The following is a 22878-nucleotide window of genomic DNA, read 5'->3' as shown; positions in this document are numbered from 1 at the left end:
GCTTCGTTTGGCGCTCCCGAGGGAGTATGATGGGGCGGCGGCTGGGTGCCAGGGATTTCAGCTCCAGCTTGAGCTGTACCTGGCCACCGTCAGACCTGCTCCCTCAGGAGAGGAGAGCGTGAGTGCCCTCGTTTCCTGCCTGACGGGCCGAGCTCTGGAGTGGGCTAATGCGGTCTGGAATGGCCCAGACTCGGCGAGGGACCATTATCCAGAGTTCACCCGCCGCATTCGGGCCGTGTTCGACCACCCTCCGGAAGGAAGAGCGGCGAGTGAACAGCTGTTCCACCTCAGGCAGGAGACGAGGAGCGCTCAGGACTTCGCGTTGGAGTTCAGGACCTTGGCTGCTGGGGCGGGGTGGAACGACAGGGCCCTCATAGACCACTATAGATGCAGTCTCCGGGCGGACGTCCGCTGGGAGCTGGCCTGTCGAGATGCCGCTCTATCCCTGGACGAGCTCATCGACATGTCCATTCGTTTGGACAATCTGCTGGCTGCCCGCGGGCGTTCGGAGAGGGTCCTGCCCGTTCCACCTCCATGCACCCCCGCCCCTACCCCTATGGAGGTAGGGGGGGCCGTGCCAAGGGGCACCGGAGGAGCTGGCTCCTCCTGCACCAGCTGTGGTCGGAGAGGACACACGGCCGACCGGTGCTGGAGGAGCCAGTCTGGGAGTCGAGAGGGCAGGCAGAACACTTCTCGGTCACCCCAGGTGAGTCAGCACCAGATTCACCCAGAACCCCCTGTTGGCCACGTGTTCTTACCTGTTTTGTTTTCTAAATTTTTCCCTCTTCCAAGCATAGGGCGCTAGTCGATTCAGGCGCAGCTGGGAACTTTATGGATCGTGGACTTGCCATTAAGCTGGGCATTCCGCGGGTTCCGATAGATCCCCCCTTCCCCGTGCACTCCCTAGATAGCCGACCATTAGGGTCAGGGCTAGTCAGGGAGTCTACGGTGCCACTGGACATGGTAACGCAGGGGAATCATAAGGAACGCATTAGTTTTTTCCTTATTGATTCGCCTGCGTTTCCGGTGGTGCTGGGGGTCCCCTGGCTGGCTGGTCACAAGCCCCGTATTTCGTGGAAACAGGGGGTTCTCCAGGGGTGGTCAGAGGAGTGTTCAGGGAGGTGTCTAGGAGTTTCCATAGGTGCCACGTCGGTGGAGAGTCCAGACCAGGTGTCCCCCGTGCGCATTCCCCCCGAGTACGCCGATTTGGCGATTGCCTTCTGTAAAAAGAGGGCGACTAAATTACCACCCCATCGACAGGGGGGATTGTGCGATAGACCTCCAGGTTAACGCTGCGCTTCCCAAGAGTCACGTGTACCCCTTGTCACAGGAGGAGACAGCGGCTATGGAGACATATGTCACTGAATCCCTGGGACAGGGGTACATTCGGCCCTCCATCTCACCCGCCTCCTCGAGTTTCTTTTTTTGTGAAGAAAAAGGAGGGAGGTCTGCGTCCGTGCATTGATTACAGAGGTCTAAACGCTATCACGGTGGGGTTTAGTTACCCACTACCTCTCATCGCTACGGCGGTGGAATCATTTCACGGAGCAAAGTTCTTCACGAAACTGGATCTCAGGAGCGCGTATAACCTGGTGCGTATCAAGAAGGGAGACGAGTTGAAAACATCCTTTAGTACCACATCGGGCCATTATGAGTACCTTGTCATGCCGTATGGGTTGAAAAATGCTCCAGCCGTCTTTTAATCCTTTGTTGACGAGATTCTCAGGGACCTGCACAGGCAGGGCGTGATTGTCTATATCGATGACATTCTGATATATTCCGCCACCCGCTCCGCGCATGTGTCCCTGGTGCGCAAGGTGCTTGGTAGACTGCTGGAGCATGACCTATACGTTAAGGCTGAGAAATGTGTGTTTTCCAAACGAGCCGTTTCCTTTCTGGGTTATCGCATTTCCACCACGGGGGTGGTGATGGAGTGTGACCGCGTTAAGGCCGTGCTTATTCGGCCGACTCCAACTACGGTGAAGGAAGTGCAGCGGTTCTTAGGCTTTGCCAATTACTACCGGAGGTTTATCCGGGGTTTTGGCCAGGTAGCGGCTCCCATTAACTCACTGCTGAAGGGGGGGCCGGTGCGTTTGCGATGGTCGACGGAGGCGGAAGGAGCCTTCAAGAAGTTGAAGACCCTGTTCACCGACGCACCCGTGTTGGCGCACCCGGACCCGTCTCTAGCATTCATAGTGGAGGTGGACGCATCCGAGGCTGGGGTGGGTGCCGTGCTATCACAGCGCTCGGGTACGCCATCGAAACTCCGCCCCTGCGCTTTCTTTTCGAAGAAGCTCAGTTCGGCGGAGCGTAACTATGATGTGGGGGACAGGGAGTTGCTAGCGGTGGTAAAAGCTTTGAGGGTGTGGCGGCACTGGCTTGAGGGGGCTAAACACCCCTTTCTCATCTGGACTGACCACCGAAACCTGGAGTACATCCGGGCAGCGAGGAGACTGAATCCGCGTCAGGCAAGGTGGGCCATGTTCTTCGCCCGGTTTAGGTTCACTATATCCTATAGACCGGGTTCCTTTAACACTAGAGCCGACGCGCTATCCCGTCTCTATGACACGGAGGACCGGCCCATCGATCCAACTCCCATCATTCCAGCGTCTAGGCTGGTGGCACCGGTGGTATTGGAGGTGGACGCGGACATTGAGCGGGCATTAGTGTTGGAACCTGCGCCTGCGCACGTTCCCGTGGGTCGCATGTATGTGCCGCTCGGTGTTCGTGATCGTTTGATTCGATGGGCGCACACGCTACCTACTGCGGGTCATCCTGGTGTGGCGAGGACAGTGCGGAGTCTCAGGGGGAAGTACTGGTGGCCCACCTTGGCTAAGGACGTGAGGTCCTATGTCTCTTCCTGTTCGGTGTGCGCTCAGAGTAAGGCTCCTAGGCATCTACCGAGAGAGGGTGAACCAGGAGGTGGGCAGGTTTCTGAGGTCGTATTGCCAGGACCGGCCAGGGGAGTGGGCGAGGTACATTCCCTGGGCTGAGTTAGCCCAGAACTCACTTCGCCACTCCTCTACTAACATGTCACCCTTTCAGTGTGTTTTGGGTTACCAGCCGGTCCTGGCACCGGAGCCAGACCGAGGCTCCTGCGGTGGAGGACTGGGTACAGCACTCCAAGGAGACCTGGAGAGCCATCCAGGACTCCCTGAAGGAGGCCAGTGGACGGCAGAAGAGGAGTGCTGACCGCCACCGCAGTGAGGCACCCGTGTTCGTACCGGGAGACAGGGTCTGGCTCTCGACCCGGAACCTGCCCCTCCGCGTGCCCTGCCGGAAGCTGGGGCCGCAGTGTGTGGGGCCCTTTAAAGTCCTGAGGAGGATAAACGAGGTGTGTTATCGGTTACAACTCCCTTCCTATTACCGTATTAACCCCTCGTTTCATGTGTCTCTCCTCAGGCCGGTGGTAGCTGGTCCGCTGCAGGACGCTGAGGTGCGGGAGGCCCCCCCGCCCCCTCTGGACATCGGGGGGTCCCCGGCGTACAGCATACGGGCCATTCTGGACTCGAGATGCCGGGCGAGGGGCCTGCAGTACCTCGTGGACTGGGAGGGGTACGGCCCGGAGGAGAGGTGCTGGGTGCCGGCGGAGGACGTCTTGGACCCATTCAAGTTGATGGATTTCCATCGCCTCCGTCCCGATCCCCCATTCGCCTCGCCCTCCGGGTCGTCCTCGAGGCCGGTGTCGGCGCGCTGCGGGAGCCGCGCGTCAGGAGGGGGATACTGTCACGATTCCCACCGACGGTGGCGCCCCCTCCTGCTCGGGTGGCGCTCGGCGGTCGTCGTCACCGGCCTATTAGCTACCACTGATTCCCTTTTTGGTTTTCCCTTCTTTTTGGTTTTGTGCACCTGTGTTTAGTTTGGTTAATTAGCGGGGATATTTATGTTAGCTGGTCCGCTTCCGTGTTGTGCGGGATTATTTCTATTGTGACGGCTCATGTTCGTGTCGGCGCTATTTTACGCCGTGTGTATTTTCTCCCCTGTGTTTGGGAGTATTTTGTTTGATGAGTGAGTGTACATTAAATACGCCACTACCCTGTGCTCGCTGCTTCCTGTGCCTCATTCCTTCACCACGACTGCCAATCCATTAAATTTTCATTGCAACTCTGCCTAGAAGGCCAGCATCCCGGAGTCGCCTCTTCACTGTTGACGTTGAGACGGTGTTTTGCGGGTAGTATTTAATGAAGCTGCCAGTTGAGGACTTGTGAGGCGTCTGTTTATCAAACTAGACACTCTAATGTACTTGTCCTCTAGCTCAGTTGTGCACCGGGGCCTCCCAATCCTCTTTCTGTTCTGGTTAGAGACAGTTTGAGCTGTTCTGTGAAGGGCGTAGTACACAGCGTTGTACGAGATCTTCTGTTTCTTGGCAATTTCTCGCATGGACTAGCCATCATTTCTCCGAACTAGACTGACGAGTTTCAGAAGAAAGTTCTTTGTTCCTGGCCATTTTGAGCCTGTAATCGAACCCACAAATGCTGATGCTCCAGATACTCAAATAGTCTAAGGAAGGCCAGTTTTATTGCTTCTTTAATCAGCACAACAGTTTTCAGCTGTGCTAACATAATTGCAAAAGGGTTTTCTAATGATCAATTAGAATTTAAAATGATAAACTTGGATTAGCTAACACAACGTGCCATCGGAACACAGGAGTGATAGTTGCTGATAATGGGCCTCTGTACGCCTATGTTGTTGCGCTGGTATAAAGGATTTTGGAGACAGGCGCAGGAATACACAATAGGGGTTTTTAATACACCCAAAACAAACATGTATACAAAACACTGGGCTGTACCCAAACAAAAGAGCGAGGGTAAACCTCATTGAATGCCACGGGACGATACCCGTAATATACAATACATATAGCACACAGCATAACAGATGCACCAACGCATAGGTACTCACACCACCAACGGACATGGGAACAATAACAGACAAAGACAAAGGGAACAGAGGGCACATATATAACATACTAATCAGGGGAAATGGGAATCAGGTGTGTATGTAATCAGACAAGACATTCCGGGATTGATGATAATGAATCCCGTTCAGTGAAGCCTAGAAAGCCGTTGACATAGACCTCTGGAACTGGTGAACAGAATGAGCAGCAGTACCGGGGGATCCGTGACATATGTAGATATTCCATAAAAAATCTGCCGTTTCCAGCTACAATAGTCATTTACTACATTAACAATGTCTGCACTGTATTTCTGATCAATTTGATGTTATTTTAATGGACCAAAAAAATTGCTTTTCTTTCAAAAACAAGGACATTTCTAAGTGGCCCCAAACTTTTGAACGGTAGTGTACATTAAAAATGAATCATAGGTAAACTAACAATATTGTAGGCTTTTCTTGCTTTTGTGTGTGTGTGTGTGTGTGTGTGTGTGTGTGTGTGTGTGTGTGTGTGTGTGTGTGTGTGTGTGTGTGTGTGTGTGTGTGTGTGTGTGTCCAACAACCACTTAGTTATGTTAGGAAGTTTGCCATCTTTATAACTGGCCCTGGTAATTTCATCCCAACTTCTCTTATCCCCAGAACACAGTAACTTAAGAACATAAGTGTTTTTCTGACATTTTGGGGAAATTTAACTGAAAATAAAGAATACAGCCCAAGCAGAGCCCCAAGTCCCATGGGGACGTCCTCTAGGGCGTGGATGTTCCCCCCATCAAAGGCCAGCGTGATTTCACTCTCATGGTGAAATGGATTTCCGCCGATGTGCAATAAAGGAGTGGGGAGCGGTGAAATCTGTGTCAACAAAAGTAAAAAAAAGATTAATGCACATACAATTAACAAATAACATAAATGTTCAGCTGTAGTTTTATATAAGCATGCACACTTATGTTGATGAATAGGCATACCTTGTCACGGACATAAAGGCCACTCGGGTACTCATTGAAGAGGTAGGGCAAGAGCAGGATCGCTGCTGTGGTCTCGAGTCTTGCTAATTTTATTACAAGATACATTAGAGAAAGAGAAGGATTAAGAGCAAATACCCCTGTGTGCCTCTTCTGTATTGTCCTTCAGGGACTGCCGAAATAGCAGGATGATGTCCTCACCCCTGCCTCGCCTCTCTACCTCTGCTAGTCCTTGAATTATCTTTTTGTCTATATCCATTCCATGGACTTGATTAATTTATGAGAAGATCTGAAAAGGTAATTTGCACATATTTGTATGCTAATAGATTTCCGTTTGGATTGACTGCTATGTAGGTTAAATGTACACTTCAAATGCAGCATATCCTTACCGACTTCTTGATCTCAATTGCATTTTTTTTTTTGTCCTATAAGAATTTCAAAGGAAGAGAAAATGTGTCAAAGAATAGTCTTACAAGCATTTAAATATATATATATATATATAAATAAATGCCATCGACATACAATTGAATGCAAAATAGAAGAACCTGTTGGAGAAGGCACAAGCCAATACAGTACTGCTATACAATAAAAGTACTGCCATACAGGCCTAATATCAAATTTCAAGCTATCTTTGCACACAAATTGTTCAATATTTTATCAGGCTGACTTGAAAGATTATACACAACATTTTGCTGCGTGGCAATACTGTGTTTGGATTCTGAAGGGCATGCATGTATACAAAAGAGGTCTAGTCACTGTAATAATACCATTATGCATTTGAATCCCATCTATAGCTACCATCAAAGCTATTCATTTCCTTCCACGAGGGGACATACATGTAATGTTTCCAAAATGGGATAGTATTGTACATGTGATGTTATGCCCCCCTTGGGAGTTCATAATAGTATTGCATGCTCTGGCAGGCTAAATAAAGAGGAAACCCTCCATTGCCCATTCAGTTCGTTGTAACATCGCGTCTGGACAGGTCACCATCCTTAGTTAGTTATTTAGCTAGCGTCAACAAAGCTAACGTTAGCTAGTTCATTCTCTCAAAAGTGAGAACTGCTATAGATTGGAAAGTTACGTTAATGAGTGTGAAACTATGTTGGCTTTATGGAAACGATATACAATATATGGGACAGAATATATACTGCTCAAAAAAATAAAGGGAACACTAAAATAACACATCCTAGATCTGAATGAATGAAATAATCTTATTAAATACTTTTTTCTTTACATAGTTGAATGTGCTGACAACAAAATCACACAAAAATAATCAATGGAAATCCAATTTATCAACCCATGGAGGTCTGGATTTGGAGTCACACTCAAAATTAAATTGGAAAACCACACTACAGGCTGATCCAACTTTGATATAATGTCCTTAAAACAAGTCAAAATGAGGCTCAGTAGTGTGTGTGGCCTCCACGTGCCTGTATGACCTCCCTACAACGCCTGGGCATGCTCCTGATGAGGTGGCGGATGGTCTCCTGAGGGATCTCCTCCCAGACCTGGACTAAAGCATCCGCCAACTCCTGGACAGTCTGTGGTGCAACGTGGCGTTGGTGGATGGAGCGAGACATGATGTCCCGGATGTGCTCAATTGGATTCAGGTCTGGGGAACGGGCGGGCCAGTCCATAGCATCAATGCCTTCCTCTTGCAGGAACTGCTGACACACTCCAGCCACATGAGGTCTTGCATTAGGAGGAACCCAGGGCCAACCGCACCAGCATATGGTCTCATAAGGGGTCTGAGGATCTCATCTCGGGACCTAATGGCAGTCAGGCTACCTCTGGCGAGCACATGGAGGGCTGTCCAGCCCCCCAAAGAAATGCCACCCCACACCATGACTGACCCACCGCCAAACCGGTCATGCTGGAGGATGTTGCAGGCAGCAGAACGTTCTCCACGGCGTCTCCAGACTCTGTCACGTCTGTCACGTGCTCAGTGTGAACCTGCTTTCATCTGTGAAGAGCACAGGGCGCCAGTGGCGAATTTGCCAATCTTGGTGTTCTCTGGCAAATGCCAAACGTCCTGCACGGTGTTGGGCTGTAAGCACAACCCCCACCTGTGGACGTCGGGCCCTCATACCACCCTCATGGAGTCTGTTTCTGACCGTTTGAACAGACACATGCACATTTGTGGTTTGCTGGAGGTCATTTTGCAGGGCTCTGGCAGTGCTCCTCCTGCTCCTCCTTGCACAAAGGCGGAGGTAGCGGTCCTGCTGCTGGGTTGTTGCCCTCCTACGGCCTCCTCCACGTCTCCTGATGTATTGGCCTGTCTCCTGGTAGAGCCTCCATGCTCTGGACACTACGCTGACAGACACAGCAAACCTTCTTGCCACAGCTCGCATTGATGTGCCATCCTGGATGAGTTGCACTACCTGAGCCACTTGTGTGGGTTGTAGACTCCGTCTCATGCTACCACTAGAGTGAAAGCACCGCCAGCATTCAAAAGTGACCAAAACATCAGCCAGGAAGCATAGGAACTGAGAAGTGGTCTGTGGTCCCCACCTGCAGAACCACTCCTTTATTGGGGGTGTCTTGCTAATTGCCTATAGTTTCCACCTGTTGTCTATTCCATTTGCACAACAGCATGTGACATTTATTGTCAATCAGTGTTGCTTCCTAAGTGGACAGTTTGATTTCACAGAAGTGTGATTGACTGTGTGTTGTGTTGTTTAAGTGTTCCCTTTTATTTTTTTGAGCAGTGTAGTTCAGGAAATAATACAAACGTAGTTCTGCCTAGTTAGGACATAACGTCAGCTCATGTTAGCTAGCTAGCTAACGTTACTGTACTGTAGCTCATACAACGCCAACAGTCAAACCCAGCTTTGTAATATTTACGTTAAATCTTCTGAACTACAGCTAACTAACGTGACAGTTAACGTTATGGAAGCTATTCACAGAAGATCATAATTGTCTTCAGTATTCATTAGTATTTTATATTACTATATCAATAATTTCGATACATATTCAGAGCCAAACATCAACCCAACTTACCTTTTTAACTGTTGTCGCATTCAGACTTGGCACGAGCGTTTGCAAAGTTCCCTGAAGAACTCCAGCAACAATGGGGGTTCCTCGATGAACCCCACCTCCTAAGAAGTTTGTTGAAGAACCTTTTGGAGCTGTTTTTCTTTGCCAAGAACCCTAAGGTTCTTTGAGGATCTTAGAAGAACTCCAGTTGAACCGCACATTTTTAGAGTGTAGCTACTGTAAATTGGACAGTGCAGTTAGATTAACAATAATTTAAGCTTTCTGTCCATATGACACTGGCCTTGCATAACTATGTCCCCCTCACACACACACACACACACACACACACACACACACACACACACACACACACACACACACACACACACACACACACACACACACACACACACACACACACACACACACACACACACATATTGCATATCCAAGCAACATGCAGTCGTGCACACTGACCTATATACCTCCAGGCAGGCATTTTCCCCTCACATCCCGCCCCCAGTACATGACTGCTGCCCTCCCACCCCGCTACAGGACCTGCATATCAAGTGTGTGTGATATAACAGTGTGTGGTGTCTGCACACATTAACCTGATAGTCAAAAGACAGCAAAGGCTCTCCCTTGCCACAAAGGAGGAACTTTAGTGCTGTTGATATTAATGTGAGTTAGTACTGCTGGAGGTGGGTTGCCATGGCAGTGAACACTAAAAAGGGTTTTTGCTATGTTTCTCTCTGAATAGATGATTATCAATATGTTTGGAGCAATGTACCTTCAAATAAAAACATGAATGTGAAAAACCAAAGCAGGATACCATTGAAAAATGTACTGACTGGGAGCTTTTAATAGCAGCGCCTGTCACCTAATCATGACCATTGATTACATTTAAATGATTACAGGATAATAAACAACCATTTATGACAGAATAAGACTCCAGAATGAAAGAATAAGACACGATTTAGCCAATATTGAAGAATATGCAAGATATATCAAATTCAAGAAAAAGATACCACATTTCATGCAGAAAAATGTGTGAGTGTGTGTGATTGAGAGAGAGATAGAGAGCGAGAGCTTCAGGGAGGGGGTTCTACAATGGGAGGAGACTCGTATGATGTTCGACTCAATTCATCTTTCCCAGCAGCGCAAATTTTCAGAGCGCGCACAGCTAATCATAGAATGATCGGTGTCGACTGCGCACGCTCAAAAATTCATTTTTGGGCACTCTAGAAAACCCCAACCACCGGAATGAGTGAACGACTTGCCTACACTACCATCATTTTATGTCCATTCTTTTATTGCTTTGAGTAGAATGATTTTGCTTTTCTCCGCTGCAGCTTTTGCTTTGGATGGCATGCTATCTTAAGAAAGGACGAGCCCCTCTTCTCTCACAGAAGCATAGCGTTTCTCTGCAAGAGAGAGACATACAAGCCCTATGCAGGTGAGCATTAGGCGAGCTAACTATAGAATGTTGCATTTCTTTATTTAGTGTCTAGTGTTACTTGAAAAGTTAGTTTTTTGTTGTTGTTGCATTGAGCAAATCGGACACAAAGAATACGGAGAAAAACGCTGCAAGGGTCGAGAATCATAAAAGGACCTCTCGCGCAAGCCTCAACATCTCACCGAGTCTCACCCTCATACCTCAGGAAAAATGTCATCTCAAACGAGAGTCAAGAAGGACAAGGAGATCATAGGAGAATATGAAACGCAAGTCAAAGGTGGGTAATAAAGGATATGCAAATTAGGAATTGCTTTGATCTTGTGTATGCATAAATAGCCGTGCTAGCCAAATGACACATGGAACACAAGTGGAGACGCATATAGGCTACTGTATTTTGAAACAAATAGTTGCAATACTACATTTCAATGAATCACAAGTAAATAACGTTTTGCTTTTGTGACTTTGCCTGCTTTGTCCCCTTACCAGTTCTGAGTGCAGTAGACTGAGAGTCCATCACTAGTTGGATATTTTATGCCTGCTATAAGTTAGGTTACTCATTGGGTCAACCTAGTCTCAGAGCATTTCATATTATTCTGTATGTAAATCCGATCTCTCCATTTAGTATGATATGTTACGTTTCATATGGTATGTATTCATTTGTGGATTTCCAAATCTATTTTGTATGATATGTTACGAATTACAATTCATATGATATGTTACAGTTTGAAAAATGTACAATATGTTAAGAATTTGCAAAACGTCTGATATGTTATGAATTACAATTTGTTGTTACTAACATTGACTAGGTGATTAATGCAAATGTTAGCTAGCGGGCTAACGTTAGCTAGGCTAGGGGTTAGTGTTAAGGTTAGGGTTAGGTTAAAGAGTTAAGGGAAGGGTTAGATAAAATAATTAGGGGAAGGGTTAGTTAACATGCTAAGTAGTTGCAATGAAGCTAAAAAGTGGTAAGAAGTTGCTAAAATGCTAAAGTTGTCCGTGATGAGATTTGAACAAGCAACCTTTTGGTTGTTAGACGTTCGCGTTATATTCCTACCCATCCACCCCGACCAACCACCCTACTTTAGTTTTTGCCTTAAGTAACCTTCTGTCTTATGTAACCCTACCAAACATGAAATATATTGTAACGACCCTGGGTTTATAAGAGCGGAAATAGACTCTGCCGCATGAGCATGCTTTTGCAGCACAGTCGATAGCGCGCTGGACTTCGGGCTAGAAGGTCGAGGGTTCGAGACCTGCTCCCTGCCTGTTTCATTACAATATTACTAATTTGAGTGTTCAAAATGTATGTTTACTATGTTACGTCTAGTCTATGAGACCAGGCAGATTGGGTTGGCATTGGTGGTTGGTTTGGTCACCTTCATCATCAGCATCACTATTCTTTGTAGCTATTTTGCAGGTGATATGTCAATGATCTTCTGTCGGACTATTGATTAGGGCCCATTAATAATGCCAGTGGACATGTGGGAGAGACCACAAATGTTTGAATGTTTCCTCCTTATGATCACGGCCGGTTCTGATACAGCCTGGATTTGAACCAGGGTGTCTGTAGTGATGCCTTAAGCACTGAGATGCAGTACCTTAGACCGCTGCACCACTCGGGAGCCAGATATGACAGCTATGATGTTATGAGGGCCAGATTGGGAATATAGCCATGACACCTGGGTTACACCCCTACTCTTACGATAATTGCCATGGGATCTTTAGTGACCACAGAGATTCAGGACACCCATTTAATGTCCCATCTGAAAGACAGCACCCTACACAGGGTAATGCCCCCAATCACTGACCTGGGGCATTCAAATATTTTTGGACCTGAGAAAAAAGTGCCTCCTACTGGCCCTCCAACACCACTTCCAGCAGCATCTGGTCTCCCATTTAGGATACAACCCTGCTTAGCTTCAGAGGCAAGAAAGCAGTGGTATGCAGTGTGACACACACACACACACACACACACACACACACACACACACACACAACAACACACACACACACACACACACACACACACACACACACACACACACACACACACACACACACACACACACACACACACACACACACACACACACACACACACACACACACACACACACACACACACACACACACACACACACACACACACACACACACACACACACACACACACACACACACAGATGAATGATTAGTAAAGTAATCTACATTATATTGCATGTGTCACCTTCGGAATAGGGTACAAACAAATATCCCTGCTCTGAGTGTCATTATAATTAATATAGCTACCACTGGATTAAATATAAACATACATACCCCTACAGTATGTGTTTTTCAGCAATCTGGCTGATGTTTATGAGGTGACAGAGCACCCTCGGAGCATCAAGCTAGTGTGTGTGTGTGTGTGTGTGTGTGTGTGTGTGTGTGTGTGCGAGAGAGAGGTGGAGGGGAAGGGGGTCTTTGCTATCTGTGCTGTGACTGAACAGCATGGCAGGTCTTGTGGGGTCTGTATTCAGGCTTATGTGGCTTCTGCTCTGAACAGATGTTTTACCCTATCAGGGCATCTAACACATCTCCCCAGAGACCAGGCAGCTGACACTCACAGGGGACATATCTAGGTCTGGCTGATGGGTCTTCTCATGTGGATAATAGGCTCTTAAGGTGTTATGAAATAAAAAGATACAGATGTTATTTTTCATGCCGCTTATAGTGAAATGTTATGATCATTTCTTTGAATCTTTATGCCCTGTTGTGTTTTTGCCTCTTGGTTCTTTTGACCAATCACATCAGATCTTTTCACGTAAGCACTTTTTCAGAACTGATCTGACTGGTCAAAAGACCAATTAGTGAAAAAAATATCCAATTTGGGCTGCCTGTCTAAACACAGCGTTAGAGAATCTATATATATTTTATTGTCACATACACCAGGTAGGTGCAGGTATTGTTTTACAAGCTCAGCCATAATAGTAGAGCACCCCTGGAGCAAATTAGGGTTAAGTGCCTTGCACAAGGGCACATCAGCAGATTTTTCACCTTGTCGGCTCAGGTTTTTGAACCAATGACTTTTCTGTAACTTGCCCAATGCTCTAACCACTAGGCTACCTACCGCACTAAACCCTAATTAGGCAAAAGTAGGTTTAGTTTATTTGACAGAACGTCTTACTCTGGGCCATACAGTATTAAAGGCCTGGTGACAATACTGTAGCTGTTCATATGATCTGTGATCAATTAGACTGAATGTGTTTACTCTCACTGTTCACACCCTATAATAGTGTGGATGAACACACTTTGGCTTATTATTAAATATAATTAATTAAATATACCTTCCGGTAACCCGCCTCACTCAATGTGACACGGATCCGCTTTTGTTTTTTTAGACCTTATAGCCAAAACTTTCATCAGAAGCTAGGCAGCTAATAGCTACTAATTATTTAGTCATTGTTAGCCACTGCTAGCGGCCTTTACCCTCTGTTCAGGCAGCAGCCGTTTTTTAGCCTGGATAATACCTGCCAGCCTCGGACTGTTTTTCTCCACTACAACGCCGGTTTCCTGCTGTAAATCCTGGACCATTACTCCTGATCATCACAGCTAGCTAGCTGCCACTGAGTGACCTAGTCCCGAAGCTAGCCCTGAGCCAGGCGCATCTCCCGGCTAGCAAACGAAATTACCACAACTACAATACCACAACTCTTTCGCCATCTGGCCCGGTCCCTTCGTCAACACGGCGCCCCGCCGCACCACCACGACTGGTCCGCAGACGTAATTCCATCACTTGTGCCTTCAACCGGCCTTTGCTGGACGTCGGAGCAGACGCTCCTACTTACCCCGGCCTGCTAACTTTAAACGCCGTGTCTCCCACGTCCTAGCGTAGCAAAGACTACTCCGCGGCTTCCCTGTTCCATCTATTGCTGTACACTGGACCCTATGATCACTTGGCTACAGCAGCTGATGCCTGCTGGACTGTTCATTTATCACGGTACTCCACTTTGTTTACCTTTGTTTATCTGTCGGCCCTAGCCCCGAACTCAGGCCCTGTGTGTTGTTAACCAACCCTCTCTGCCCATTCGTCGCCATTTTACCTGTTGTTGTTGTCTTAGCTGATTAGCTGTTGTTGTCTTACCCGTTGTTGTCTTAGCTAGCTCTCCCAATCAACACCTGTGATTGCTTTTTGCCTCGCTTTATGTCTCTCTCAAATGTCAATATGCCTTGTATACTGTTGGTTAGGATAGTTATCATTGTTTTAGTTTACTGCGGAGCCCCTAGTCCCACTGTACATGCCTCAGATACCTCCTTTGTCCCACCTCCCACACATGCGGTGATCTCACCCAGTATAACCATTGTGTCCAGAGATGCAACATCTCTTATCATCACTCAGTGCCTGTGCTTACCTCCACTGTACCCGCACCCCACCATACCCCTGTCTGCACATTATGCCCTGAATCAATTCTACCACAGCCAGAAATCTGGTCCTTTTATTCTCTGTCCCCAACGCACTAGACGACCAGTTTTGCTAGCCTTTAGCTGTAACCTCATCCTACTCCTCCTCTGTTCCTCGGGTGATGTGGAGGTTAACCCAGGCCCTGCGTGTCCCCAGGCACTCTCATTTGTTGACTTCTGTAACTGAAAAAGCCTTGGTTTCATGCATGTTAACATCAGAAGCCTCCTCCCTAAGTTTGTTTTACTCATTGCTTTAGCACACTTTGCCAAGCCTGATGTCCTCACCGTGTCTGAATCCTGGCTTAGGAAGGCCACCAAAAATTCAGAAATTTATATTCCCAACTACAACATTTTTGTCAAGATAGAACTGCCAAAAGGGAGGAGTTGCAATCTACTGCAGAGATAGCTTGCAAAGTTCTGTCATACTTTCCAGGTCTATGCCCAAACAGTTCGAGCTTCTAATTTAAAAAATGATTCTCTCCAGAAATAAGTCTCTCACTGTTGACGCCTGTTATAGACCCCCCTCAGCTCCCAGCTGTGCCCTGGACACCATATGTGAATTGATTGCCGCTCATCTATCTTCAGAGTTCGTTCTGTTAGGTGACCTAAACTGGGATATGCTTAACACCCCAGCAGTCCCACAATCTAAGCTAGATGCCCTCAATCTCACACAAATTATCAAGGAAACCACCAGGTACAACCCTAAATCCGTAAACATGTGCACCCTCATAGATATTATCCTGACCAACTTGCCCTCCAAATACACCTCTGCTGTTTTCAATCAGGATCTCAGCGATCACTGCCTCATTGCCTGCATCCGCTATGGGTCTGCGGTCAAACGACCCATAGCGAGCAGGCCTTTCTAATCGACCTGGCCCGGGTATCCTGGAAGGATATTGACCTTATCCCGTCAGTTGAGGATGCCTGGTCGTTCTTTAAAAGTAATTTCCTCACCATCTTAAATAAGCATGCACGTTTCAAAAAATGTAGAACTAAGAACAGATATAGCCCTTGGTTCACTCCAGACCTGACTGCCCTTGACCAGCACAAAAACATCCTGTGGCGGACTGCAATAGCATCGAGTAGTCCCCGCGATATGCAACTGTTCAGGGAAGTCAGGAACCAATACACACAGTCAGTCAGGAAAGCAATGGCTAGCTTTTTCAAACAAAAATTTGCATCCTGTAGCTCTAACTCCCAAAAAGTCTTGGGACACTGTAAAGTCCATGGAGAACAAGAGCACCTCCTCCCAGCTGCCCACTGCACTGAGGCTAGGTGACACGGTTACCAAAGATAAATCCATGATAACCAAAAATGTCAATAAGCAATGCTCTACGGCTGGCCATGCTTTCCTCCTGGCTACCCCAACCCTGGCCAACAGCTCTGCACCCCCTGCAGCTACTTGCCCGAGTCTCCCCAGCTTCTCCTTCACCCAAATCCAGATAGCAGATGTTCTGAAAGAGCTGCAAAACCTGGACCCCAACAAATCAGCTGGGCTAGACAATCTGGACCCTCTCTTTCTGCCGCCATTGTTGCAACCCCTATTACCAGTCTGTTCAACCTCTCTTATTGTCCGAGATCCCTAAAGATTGGAAAGCTGCCCTCTTCAAAGGGGGTAACACTCTAGACCCAAACTGTTATAGACCTATATCCATCCTGCCCTGCCTTTCTAAAGTCTTCGAAAGCCAAGTTAATAAACAGATCACTGACCATTTCGAATCCCACCGTACCTTCTCCGCTGTGCAATCCGGTTTCCGAGCTGGTCATGGGTGCACCTCAGCCACGCTCAAGGTACTAAACGACATCATAACCGCCATCGATTAAAAGACAGTACTGTGCAGCCGTCTTCATTGACCTGGCCAAGGCTTTCGACTCTGTCAATCACCGTATTCTTATCGGCAGACTCAATAGCCTTGGTTTCTCAAATGACTGCCTCGCCTGGTTCACCATCTACTTCGCAGACAGAGTTCAGTGTGTCAAATCGGAGGGCCTGTTGTCCAGACCTCTGGCAGTCTCTATGGGGGTAGCACAGGGTTCAATTCTCGGGCCGACTCTTTTCTCTGTATATATCAATGATGTTGCTCTTGCCGCGGGTGATTCTCTGAAAACCTCTACGCAGGCGACACCATTCTGTATACATCTGGCCCTTCTTTGGACACTGTGTTAACTAACCTCCAAACGAGCTTCAATGCCATACAACAATCCTTCCGTGGCCTCCAACTGCTCTTAAATGCTAGTAAAACCAAATTAATGCTTTTCAACCGTTCGCTGCCCGCACCCCCCCACCCGACTAACATCACTAGTCTGGAGGGTTCTGACCTAGAATACGTGGACAGCTACAAATACCTAGGTGTCTGGCTAGACTGTAAACTCACCTTCCAGACTCATATCAAACGTCTCCAATCCAAAAAACATATCTAGAATCGGCTTTCTATTTCGCAACAAAGCCTCCTTCACTCACGCCGCCAAACTTACCCTAGTAAAACTGACTATCCTACCGATCCTCGACTTCGCCGATGTCATCTACAAAATAGCTTCCAATACTCTCCTCAGCAAACTGGATGCAGTCTATCACAGTGCCATCCGTTTTGTTACCAAAGCGCCTTATACCACCCACCGCTGCCACCTGTATGCTCTAGTCGGCTGGCCCTTGCTACATATTCGTCGCCAGACCCACTGGCTCCAGGTCATCTATAAGTCTATGCTAGGTAAAGCTTCGCCTTATCTCAGCTCACTGGTCACGATAACAACACTCACCCGTAGCACGCGCTCCAGCAGATATATCTCACTGGTCACCCCCAAAGCCAACACATCCTTTGGCCGCCGTTCCTTCCAGTTCTCTGCTGCCAGTGACTGGAAGAAATTGCAAAAATCGCTGAAGCTGGAGACTTACATTTCCCTCACTAACTTTAAACATCAGCTATCTGAGCAGCTAACCGATCGCTGCAGCTGTACATAGTCCATCTGTAAAAAGCCCACCCAATCTACCTACCTCATCCCCCATATTGTTTTTATTTACTTTGCTGCTCTTTTGCACACCAGTATCATCATCATCATCTGCTCATCTATCACTCCAGTGTTAATCTGCTAAATTGTAATTACTTTGCTACTATGGCCTATTTATTGCCTCCTTGTGCCATTTGCACACACTGTATATAGACATTCTTTTTTTTCTATTGTTTTATTGACTGTACGCTTGTTTATTCCATGTGTAACTCTGTTGTTGTTTCTGTCGCACTGCTTTGCTTTATCTTGGCCAGGTCGCATTTGTAAATGAGAACTTGTTCTCAACTAGCTTACCTGGTTAAATAAAGGTGATTGTTTTTTGTTATAAACTGGCCTTCTGTTGCCTGGACCTGCCTCACTGCACCTTTCTGTACATTGTTCTGTTTCATTGATTTCAAAGTCTGGGATTATCTCTAATTTAGTAATTGATCACTGACTGAGAGATTGGATTTGTGATTTAGGCCTGAGATAAAGGTTATTAGGGAATTCTGTTGGGGTTGACGCTGGGGATTTGTATCTTATTATTGTCAAGCATGTCAATCTGTTATTCACCATGTTTATCGCTGGGCTGGGCGAGACATGTTTTCAATGATGATAATATCAATGATGCAATTTCACCCAGTGCCGTCCTAGATAATCCAGCCCTGTGCTGCTGTCTCTGTGTTCCTATGCATTTCAGGGTAGTGGCCGTGGGGTGTGAAATTCAAAGGAGGCAAATAAGAGATGGAGCTAGATCATTAAGAATAATGAAGAGCGAGAGAGAGAGAGAGAATCCGTCTTGATCAATGTGAACTGTATTCTACTACTGTAAAAATGGGAAGACAGGGAATATTTTAGCATGCTTCATGAAATGCTGTAAATAATGTAAGCCATCCAAATGAACCATGAAAGGAGAGAGGCTGCAGGTTGCCTAGCAGTTAGAGCACCAAAAGGTTGCTTGTTCGAATCCCCAAGTTTTTTTTTTTTTAACAACTCATATAGCACTGTAACAGTAATCAAAATGAAATAAATATATATGTACACTGGAAGAATTTAAACACGATATACTAAGAATGATATACAGCACTAGATACAGTATATTAGGTGAGCTTCGTATGTCCAGAATCCAGTATATAAATAAATATCTGGTGTGTATAAACAGTGTAACTGAATACAAAGAACAGTGGTAGAAATATTAGAATGATGGAAGCCTTGCTCTTGTTCCATAAAGCCTGGCTGTGTGTAAGACAAGAGAGTAAGGGAGAGACTGATGCTAATTTATGGAGAAATCCTCCTCATCACTCTTTCTCAGCTGCTCAAACACACGGAGGGTCTCCAGCCACTCTGACATCAGTTGGTTAACAATGGCAGCTTTCTCTTTCTCTAGTGCCCAGCCACTGTTTGCTACCATGATTAGATTCAGTTTGTGAAGTGGCACATGTCATATGGTGAGTTACTGCACTTTGGGGTTGGATGATGTATACAAGAAAGAGAGAGGATTGATGATCAGTGGTGCCTTTCTGATAGGCCATGGCAAAGCACCGCTGGCTCCTGCAAGGTTGCTTGGTTTGTATTGCTAGAACATTGCTAGAATGTTTTCAGTGAATCAGTGAATGACTTTAATAGTCATTTGAGCTCACGAGGATGAACATGTTTGATTTCAATCACTTTTTGACTGCATCCATTTTCATTTGAACGAAACTTTCCACACATGTTTTCCCATGGTAGAAGTGGTCAGAAAGTTACTTTGCCAAAACAGTTAAGAGAGAGATGCTCAAAGTTGACCTATTTTGCATACCCCACTCTACCATGAGACATCCATGTAAAAATATTAACGGTTGAGATTTATTTAATTTGAAAGCTTACCAACAGGGTTGTCAAATTATTTTATAATTTATTTTAAAACCTTTTTTTCAAAGAAAACTTGTCATTTTTTTAACCTTGTGAATGTCAATTATCTAAACTTTTTCATATTTGCATATGTTGTAGTTTAGAGCCTATTTTACATAATCTGAGGTGTTTGTGTTGTGCCCACCATCGGGTGAGACACAACATACTATAATCTCAGCTCCTTCTTGTTCATCCATTACTGCTTACATGGAAGCTTCTCTCTGCTTCCTACTCTGTTAGATTGGCTTGATAAAAACGGAATTTCTGCCGCATTTCTACCGCTTGTTCTCTCCCCTTTCATAATTCCTTCTAAACCACTCAGTTGTGTAGCCGGGCCTTACGGCGCCGCTCCCGTGGCATGGTTGTCTTGTGAATGGTCCATTTTTATTAGATTTGTCTGTTACTTATCATGGGCTGTTCTCTTTCCCTCTCCCCCCTACGCCCAGCCCTAGCTATGGGGCAGTAGGTTGCCTGTCCTGTTGGCAGCCTTCCACACATGCGCACACACTCTGCAGAGGAAACAGGGTCATGTTGCTGCAGGCAGGCAGCACTCTGTGGTCTGGTCAAGTTAGTTTTCACACCTTTGGGCTCAGGTTTCTACTGCTGGGCTGTTGAGAAGCCATTCTCTGCAGGTTCTCCTCAGCCAGACCAAAAGCAAACAAACTCAACCTGCTCTGCAGATTCAATAAAAACCTGAGTGGGATTTAATGAACATCTCATGTAGCAGGTATACCCAACAGCACTCTGTCTGTGTAATTTCAATGTTACCCAGAGGTCTGCTAAACATCCCTGGGATATTTGGAGTCAACCCTAGTGATCACACCATTACTATTACTGAGATCCAGTCAGAGATGTGTACTGTACTTACTGTACTGCACAGGTACATGTAGTCTTCAGCCTTTCAGTAAAATTATGTGAATGGTTAGAGAATAAATACTATTTTGCATGTCTGACAATAATTCCCTATTAAGAACTTTAGTAAGTTTAGCTTGGAACAGAACACCACTATGCCTATATATTTTTCTGATTGTCCCTCTGTGTTCTTCTGTTTTGCCTCAGCAAATTACTTTTAAAGTAACTGTCCAGTAAAAATCTCACTTTTAAAAGTTAATATATTCTGTTTACTCATACCCAAATAATGTTGTTGACTCATCCTATACTCGTATTTGTGGACAAAGCATAAATTGAAGAAAAAAACACTTTAAAATAACCCACTCTCAAACAGAGCGTTTTAAAAATGCTTGCTATTTCCTCATGGAGGATGAGCTGGCCAATCAGCGTTCTACTCTCATGAATATTATTAATGACCGGTATACACCCAATGTAAAGGACGTCACGCTGCTTTCCTATCGACTACCACTTCCTCCTGATTTGGCACACACAGAGGCTCGAACCCAGGCCCTCTGTCTTGCTAGCACACGTGACCTGGTAAATAATTGGTCTAGCCTAAATGAAACAAATTCAGATAGTGGATTTGTATCTGATTTTGAATAGCTTAGAAATAGGACATTTTTTTGTATTTTCATAATTAATAGGCTGACACATTGCCTTTAGCTACAGAATATCTCACCACAGTGAGTTTCCATCTCCTCCTTTCTCTCCTTCATTCCTTTCTCCAGCGGGCAGAGGGGCTGTCAACAGTGTTTTGTTGTGAAAACATGTTACTATTGATGTACCAAACAGATTTCCCAAATGAAGCACTGGGTAGCTGTAGGAATAAGGTTGGAGAGCCCATGGCATACAGAATTTGGGCGGAATATCACCTGTCGCTACCTGACATGAGTGAAAAACATACCTGCGTGAAAGTGGCCTCCGCTATTCCAGTGCTTATGGATGACATGTCTTTTTTGACTTGCCCTTGTTCTTGCCCATTTGATAATAGGCCAGTCTATATCTAAACAAATTTTACATAGCCTACTAGTAAAGACAAGATTACATTTAGAATAGTCTGACTGGTGAAAATATCATCACTTGATGAGAGAACAGTGTGTCTAGCCTGAGGCAAGGAACAGAGCGCAAACTTTTTTTGCGACTTTCTCAAAACATCAGTAGCCTGTAGTTGCACCATGCAGCACATATATGTTTTGATTTCTAAGACATTATAAGGTTTGTATCATTCTCAACTGAAGTTGCCAAATAACTCTAAATCTACATGTAATATAAAATAATGGCACAGGACACGGGACATATCTTGTGTGCTAAATGAACAAGCCTACTGCCTATGGCATGGCACATAGCCAGATAACATACAGTAGGTCAACTCATATTCTGTTATTCTGAAATACATTTTCATCATATCATAATGTTTTTTTTAGACCTGCCTAAAATAAATAATGGATTTATTGTGACGGTGTATATTCAATTGATTTATTAGACTGTAGATATCATGACACAAGGCGAGTCCCAGATGCAGACAGAGGAGGCAGATGGTTGGAGTCTTACAATATTTATTAATTCAATAGGGGAAGACAGGAGAATGGTTGTGGACAGGCAAAAGGGTCAAAACCAGTTCAGAGTCCAAAAGGTACCGAAGGGCAGGCAGAATCAAGGTCAGGCCAGGCAGGATGATCAGGCAGGTGGGAAAGAAGTCTAGAGTCAGGCAGGGGTCAAAACCGGGAGGACTATCAAAAGAGAATAGCAAAAGGAGTATGAGAAAAACACACTGGTTGACTTGACTAACGTACAAGACGAACTGGCACAGAGAGACAGGAAACACAGGGATAAATACACTGGGGAAAACAAGTGGCACCTGGAGGGGGTGGAGACAATAATGAGGACAGGTGAAACTGATCAGGATGTGACAGTAGATGTTCGAAAGGCGCTCATCAGTGGCTTGTGCAGCTGTATGCGTGGAGGCCTGCAGATGCTAAATGTCTTTGTTTATTAATGGTCAATTACTGTGAGACGGGCAGTCTTTTGCATGACAAAAATCGGCTGACAAAATGTATTGACCACCACAGCCCTAGGTACACCCACACCATTCCAACACAGAAAAGTTGCTTTTAAACATACCCAATTACAATTTTTTTGGAAGGAAAACTATTTCCCTCCTATTGTAATTAATGATTGGTCATATTTAATAGAAATCTGGAAACATTGGACAGTTACTTTAAAGCTTTATTGTATTACAATAAAGCATAGAATAATTTGAAGTCTTTGACATGGAATAATTGTTTACAGCGCAGCCAAATTTGTCATGGCTGTGCTGCTGGCACATGTACAAAGTTAATGTGCTTAACAAGGCATGTGCTTTGTTATTTCATATCACACCGTCTCAATCTT

At 45.8% G+C, this 22878-nt stretch overlaps 1 protein-coding gene across 2 annotated transcripts in view; it reads left to right on the top strand.

Annotated features, from left to right (window-relative positions):
• The first annotated feature begins 9980 nt into the window (after nt 1-9980).
• LOC106583180 (SLIT-ROBO Rho GTPase-activating protein 3) overlaps nt 9981-22878 on the top strand; it is a 102624-nt gene continuing 89726 nt past the window's right edge. The window contains exon 1 of one of the 2 annotated variants that reach the window (XM_014167076.2): nt 9981-10561. In XM_014167076.2, coding sequence (XP_014022551.1) covers nt 10495-10561 — 67 coding nt within the window. In that variant the 5' untranslated portion in view covers nt 9981-10494. The remainder of the gene's footprint in view (nt 10562-22878) is intronic. The other variant, XM_014167077.2, reaches the window with a different exon arrangement.

The sequence above is a fragment of the Salmo salar genome, chromosome ssa22 (assembly GCF_905237065.1).
Source record: "Salmo salar chromosome ssa22, Ssal_v3.1, whole genome shotgun sequence".
Taxonomy (NCBI): domain Eukaryota; kingdom Metazoa; phylum Chordata; class Actinopteri; order Salmoniformes; family Salmonidae; genus Salmo; species Salmo salar.
The sequence above is the reverse complement of the archived record's forward strand: the minus strand, read 5'-3'. Positions and strand labels throughout refer to the sequence as shown.